General features: G+C 39.9%; 1 protein-coding gene across 1 annotated transcript in view; it reads left to right on the top strand.

Moving 5' to 3' along the window:
• Positions 1-1247: 1247 nt before the first annotated feature.
• The window catches only part of LOC107758881 (protein sidekick-1-like), an 88997-nt gene continuing 83244 nt past the window's right edge, over positions 1248-7000 (top strand). The window contains exon 1 of the mRNA XM_016576711.1: positions 1248-1828. Within this exon, the coding sequence (XP_016432197.1) occupies positions 1336-1828 (493 nt within the window). The 5' untranslated portion in view covers positions 1248-1335. The remainder of the gene's footprint in view (positions 1829-7000) is intronic.

Below are 7000 nucleotides of genomic sequence, written 5' to 3'. Positions count from 1 at the left end.
AACCAATCAGCGCTCAGCAGGGCGGAGCGGGTGGGACGCTGAATTCAACTTCAAATTCATTCAGCCCTGTTCAAATTATTATTCCAGAGAAGAGAAACTCGAGCGGCTCATTCAAAGCCTTTTAAAGAAGTGTCAATTTCACTTGCATCCGACTACATTGGCCTGACAGGAGCTTTGTTACAGGTTTTTTATTTATTTTTTTCATCTTCGGTCCGGGCAGCAGGTGTTCGGTGTTCATTCAGCCAAACCTCACTGCAAGAGCGTTAGGCGAGGACTTTAATTTAACTTTCCAAAGTTAAGATTTACATCGATTCACTGCAAAACCGAACTTTAAAGAGTAACTGACGGAACAGAGCTCAAACAAATAAAGGTGAGGAGGCTATTGTTTAATGCGTTTACCGTTGCCATGGTGTGAAACCTGGAACGTTCATTTGTATTGACGGTTCAATAACTTGTATTCTTCCGACAGGATAAAATACTCTAAAATATTCCTAACAGTGTTTCTGTCTCACAATTTACAACCACTCCGCTACTGAAGCTACAACACGACACTAGTCCGACCTCGAACGAATGACTCTATATGAGTCGGTTATTTTGAGTGAATCAAAAACACAGAGCGCGTCCAGTGTAATCCGATTCCTAAAGGAGTGACTCTCAAGAGCCGGCTCTTTTTAGTGAATCAAAACATGCAGAGCGACTAGTGTGGTCAAATGATTCCTTGCCTGGTCTTTTTAGTGAATCAGTTATGTAGGCTATCAATCAGGTACTGGATTAATTTGACTCATTTACGGAACCGCAAGTTATTTTTTGTTTTGTATTTCTATTTAATTTTTAGTTAAGTTTGTAAAAGTACCTAATTAAAACATCTCAGTAACACGTTTTGTCCAAGAAATGTATTAAATGTAGGCTATCAGCTCAGAAGTTCTACGAATTAAATCATATTAGCCTACACCGTTCGTAATTTGCTACTCATGACGTCTGCTTTTTCTGTTCACAGGTGTTTATTCCTTTACGAGGATTTATACTGGACGTTCTTTTGCGCCTTGGTTAACCTGTTGGATAGATAAAGTCTTCTGGGTAACATTACACTTAACCAGGTCTGCTCCAAATGGATAAAGGCACATCTAATGAGCACCGATATGGATTGTAAGGGATTCTTCAAGAGTCGCTCAATGCCGTGAAAATGCTCGAAATGATCGGGTAGATAATCAAACTGCGAATAGCCCACGTCAAAACAACGTGGTTTTACAGGAGATATTGACGCTCTAAGCGGATAAATTAAATCCGGTACACTCAAACGTATTAATACTTAACTGGAATCAATACCGAAACATCATGAGCCGTCTCGGGACACAGAAGAGCGGCTCGCGATTACTGAAGGGATGTTCACGGAGCGTGTCGTTAATTTTGGAACAGCGTACGGAGACTTGGTCTTTTTGGTTTGAAGGTGTCGTTTTTTTCAGTGCTAAATGCGCTGATGAGGGTGAGAGCTTCCCGAAAGCCGTGAGACATGAAAGTAAAGCGACCGGGAAAGTCGCGGACTCGGAGCTGAACTCTCCCGCGTGTGGGGTGAATGAGAATCGCCTTGTAAATGTGGTGAAGCGGAGCGCGCACTTTCGGTTTTTCTCACAAACCTCCACATCTGCCGAGGTTATAGATTCCAGCTTTAGCGGGGGTCAGAGCCCTCTTACCAAGGGCAAAGTTAAAGGGATTATTCACCGACAAGGAAATACAAGGAAGGCGATGACGAGGAAAGCGAAGTGCGGGATGTGGGGTTGGATTTTTGCTCTTGTGTTCTTCTGGAATACCCACATGTTGCGCGCTCAAGGTAGGCTATAAGTTTCGAGTTGTGTAGCATAAAACGAGTTTGCGTGACTTTTAATTTCATCCAGGGTTTAAAACATTATTTTGACACGTACATATTTTACCAAGACCTTTTAAGTTATTTTTTTAAAAGTGGATTATAATTATGTCATTGCATAAAACTGTATAGTTGTAACATTATTGTTAATTGTTATTTAAAGATGAGATACATTTTTACATTTAGTGCTCTTAAGGGTTTCAGAGAACCTGAAAGAGAAGAGAATTAGGGGCAGAGAGAAAAAGAGGGACATAAGCTAGAGAGAATGAGAATGGGATGGATTGAAATGAAAAGAGAGACATAGAGGAAGAATTGGGGGACATAGAAAGAGAGATGAACAGACAGAGTGAGGGACACGGAGAGAGAGAGAGGGGTGGGTGATCGTGCCCGTGTGTGTCTCAACAAAAGCGGTAAAGGTATATGCTGTCAACACGCACATTTTCTCAGGTCACACACATGTCGTATTGACTGACCATCAAACTGACAAGTAGAGGGAGCAGGATGCATGAATTTACAAAGTGCATGTGTGTGGAAGGGGAAGGGTGTAAAGGAAAGGATGTAAAGGAAAGATGCTGACACACTCTGAGATTCAGAATTATGATTCAGAGCAGAATTCAGTTAAGCCTTGACTGGAATCGGCTTCATCAGGCTGTACACTGCGTACGGTGCCAGCTGGGTCGCTCTGGTACCCGGCAGGCTGTTTTTCAAGGGGGGGTTACTGATTGAATTAGGATGTTTTAAAGCACAACACAGATTTTGCGTGCCACGCGTGGGAGCATTTCAGTCTTTAAAATGGCAGCAAGATTAAAAGATTCAAAAGTATGATTGTATTGCAAGCGACGTCTCACCGTATTAAACGCATTTGGCATGGAGATGCCGTGGGCTTTTCAGTGTTGGGGCTGTGAAATCCATCTCTTTTTCTTTTAGAGGTTGCATTAATGCAGACGCATGAATGCATTCGACTCAAAACAGTTTACAAGAACACCCACTCCTGTGACTTTTATTTAGCATTGGTGGCTGGCACTTTTTTCCTCTCTCACTTTCTCTGCATGCTTGCAGACTCAGCTTTCTCCCCTGGTTAATGTCAAGGTCTCGCTATGGCTTTGGATGTGGCCCAAACCCCAACCTTAAGGAGGTCAGAAGGTTATTGATCACATCCCATCAGGCAAATGGCAGAAACTGAGTCATCCTGCTTTGTCAAGCATCATACTAGTTTGATTTAATGCAGTGCAGACATCAGTTTTCCCTAATTAAGTTTTATATAAAACCTGAAATCCGTCAAGGATTTGTGTCTGACTGTCATCATTCAAAGCTTCACTTTTGAAGAAATTAAACATTTGTTATTCAAAAGTTATATTTAGAAGCAAGCCACTTGCAAGAAAGAGTCCAATGTAAGATCAACTTCTAAATCACTGTCAAGGTCTGCTCATGGTAAGAATTTGGAGCCTATTATAGACAAAGGCGGAAACCATTAATATTATATTCACAACAAGTATGAAGCAGCATTTCAACATGAAATAACACTAATTTGAAGGTTAACATTTCGTTTTTTTTAATGAGCATTGCCTTCTTAAGATCTGTTTATCGGAGACCAGAATTTTGACAGTAATAGAAAACCTGGAAATGCTAAGAAATGTTAAAATAATTGTAAATGTCATATTATTATATAAATGTCACTGCAAATCTTAAGCATTTAATCTGTAAGAAAGTGCTCTTTTATCCAGTAAACTATGCAGTAATTCCATGCATTGACTAATAAGAGACATACAATTTTAGAAATTCATTGGTCAAGTTGTTGGAACCCTGTTAGACACTTGCTGTTCCATGCAGTTTAATTAGAGCCAGTTTCATCCCGTTTTCCTGTCATGGAACTGTTAATAATACAAGGTACGCCATGTATTTCCTTCCCTTTTCCCTCTAAAAAAGACCAATGTCAAATTCATAGTGAATGAAGAGTCTCGCTGTACGTACAACATGCATCAACAGGTGTCTTTGTGGGTTTTCTTTTAACCCTAAACAGATTTTTTAAAATACTTCAGTCCCAAAAGCTGAAACTTTTGAGAACTGTCACATACCGTCCCAAGTTGTTTGGCTGCGCTCTCTGTATTTATGACTCTTGCCAGGCATGTCCGTCCTGAGTGGCTTTCTGTGTGTATGCTCTCAATGTACGTCAGTGATGAATGTTTGCATTCGAACACTCTGACATCTTGATGCGCCACTGAGGTCCCTCAGAGAATCAGATGAAGAAGAGAGGTGCGAGAGAGATGGGATGAGAGAAGAGATGTGGGCTGAAACAAGCAGAGAGGGTGCAGATGTTAAAGAGGAGTGGAGCGTGAAAAGGAGGAAGCAGTGCAGAAAGAAAAAAAGGGAAGGATGGGATGGGATGGTAGTTTTGGATGGGTAGTCCTCTACGGAGGAGAGCACTGGCATCTCTTTACCATGCTCTTCCTTCACATCCATCAAAAGAGACAGTTTTAGGGTCACTGCGATGTGTATCAAATCAAAAAGGAAAGAAAAGCCTGTGCGTTAGCTAAAGCAGAGGAAGAGAGGAGGGAAAAAGTGGAGTGGAGGAGAACATAATGATGGAGGAAGGCAAAAAAAACAAGAGACAGAGAGAGTGTGTAGGCATGATAGAATGAAATCGAGATTGACGTGATTGCTTGTCTGTGTGTGCGCGTGTCCGTGTGCACGGGCCCTTGCAGGGTCGGCACGGCATGAAAACTGCTCCTTGTGTCTGAAGCCTCTCTCTGTGCCGCTCTGGTCAGATGGGCTTTTGATCCCGGGTGACACACTCCTGCAGGGGCTGAATAAGAACGGCTCAGAATTACACCCAGTGCCACACTCCAGTACATACTGCACCCTTCCCACAATGCCCTGCCATGTTCCCACTGGCACACTCAAGCACCATACTGCCTTCCAACACTTAATGAAACACAGTTGCCATAAATATTCAAATCAATCCTCCACGCTTCACTCTACGGCCAGGCTGGTTGTTTATCTAGACAAAGTAAATCAAGACTCAGTGGTGTTTACTACAGAATACTATTGCTATTATTCAAACAAAAGCTTGGAACTTATATCCAGGACTGTTCGTGTTATAGATATGGGTGATACCTCAAATCATGTGGTTTGTTTAGGAGATTGTTTTTAGCATTAGGCATTGTCGGTGAAAATGTCCAATTAACTTTTTTTGAAGGAAAGGCATTTTCTTCAGAAAATATAAAAATCTAGCTAGACTTTGAAGCTTAACGAAATGCCTGAAATGCTGAAAGGTGCATCAGGTAGGTTAATTAAATGTGTATTTTTCAATGTTCTTATTTGTCTTCCTGAACAAATTTTTCATAGTGATAAGGTGTTGAGGAATAACATTAACGATTAGACATTGTTGGAGAAAAATTACCATTCCAAATTTACATTGAAGGAAGGGCATTTTCTTAAGAAAATGTAAAAATCTTTCTAGGATGAGCTTAATAAAATGGCTCAGATGCTTAAAGGTGCATTACATAATCTAATTAAATGTGTATTTGTTGATTTCATTTGTTGTCCTGAACAACGATGGTATTAGTCTCTCTACTGCCACCTTCGCTACAACATAACTTGACTCTGACTGGAAAATGGGTTCATGTGATTAACCCAAAATGTTCATTAACTTGAATTGCAAGACGTGGATGGTCATGTGATCTCAACATGGAGGCCACCATGAAGGGGCAACCTGAATAAAATGGACTACTGATATGCTTGAATCATCTCATGTAACTTGACCTTATTTTAAACATATTTGTCAAAAATATTGTTCATTTCTTTGGGTGAGTAATGCAGCAAAATTTCAGCAAAAAAAATCAAACAGCAAATGAAATAGATTTTCGGTTTTGGCTGAAATGTTTCTATAGGGTCAAACTCATTTATCGGAACCGTGACGTTAAATTTAGTTTAATAAACTTTTCTGATGACGCAACTATTTCATTACTATAATGTGGATAAGGTACAACAGATAAACATGTCAGCAGTGTGAATGATGCTAGAGTAACAATATATAAAATTTGTTCGACTGAAATATTCAGAGGTGGCTTGTTGCCAAAGAGCTTTAATATGACTTGTTTTAGTACTGAAACGTTATTTTCATTTTTGGACTCTAATTTTAATTTCTTTTTCGGTAAAAAACTAAATGAGTGCATATGATTTAGTTTTAATTTACATCTAGCCCGCCTTGGCTCTCTTCTCTGGATTTACCTTCTTTTACCATGTGTTGCTCCACATTCCTCACACTGACACCCTTAAGGAATTTCAAAGTGGCTTTTTGTGTGACTGTGTGTGTGTTTACGCATGAGTGCAGCGTTAGTATCGGGCCCGAAAAGCCGTTGTGCCTTTATTGTTCCTTGTATTGTCCGGTTGTAGACCCATCCCTCCCCCAGTCGTGACCCAGACTGTGACATTAACCAAAGCCTTTGTGTCTCTTTTATTCTAAAGTGGCCAAATGAGTATAGACCTCTTAATTTCAGTAGTAAATGAAGTAATTTAATTGGTTTACTGCTAACCACTTTTCATTATAGTAATCATCTTGAATGATTAGGAAAAAATAACTTTGATAGTTTGCCGACAGGTGGTCCATTACGAACAACAATATAACTGATCATTGTGCCTTTATTGTTCCTTGTATTGTCCGGTTGTAGACCCATCCCTCCCCCAGTCGTGACCCAGACTGTGACATTAACCAAAGCCTTTGTGTCTCTTTTATTCTAAAGTGGCCAAATGAGTATAGACCTCTTAATTTCAGTAGTAAATGAAGTAATTTAATTGGTTTACTGCTAACCACTTTTCATTATAGTAATCATCTTGAATGATTAGGAAAAAATAACTTCAAATTCACTGTGAAGAATTAAAGAGCTTTGAGGAAATGCTTGGCAATAAACACTTGGATTTAATTCACTCTGCCTGTCTGAACACATCTGCCTTCTGCATTTAAGTATTATCAGGCTATCATTACACGCACAAGACATGCTCGATGTCCTGTCTTTCCACCCCCTCTTTCTCTCTTCAACCAAAAGTTAGCACATTTATTGGCATGACAGTAATGAATCTTATTTAGAATAAGATCAAAGCCAGACGACATAACATTTTCACACAGAGCAATTTTGATTT

The sequence above is a fragment of the Sinocyclocheilus rhinocerous genome, unplaced genomic scaffold, assembly GCF_001515625.1.
Source record: "Sinocyclocheilus rhinocerous isolate Xijiao unplaced genomic scaffold, SAMN03320098_v1.1 scaffold1435, whole genome shotgun sequence".
Lineage (NCBI taxonomy): Eukaryota > Metazoa > Chordata > Actinopteri > Cypriniformes > Cyprinidae > Sinocyclocheilus > Sinocyclocheilus rhinocerous.
This window is presented reverse-complemented; position numbering and strand designations above follow the sequence as displayed.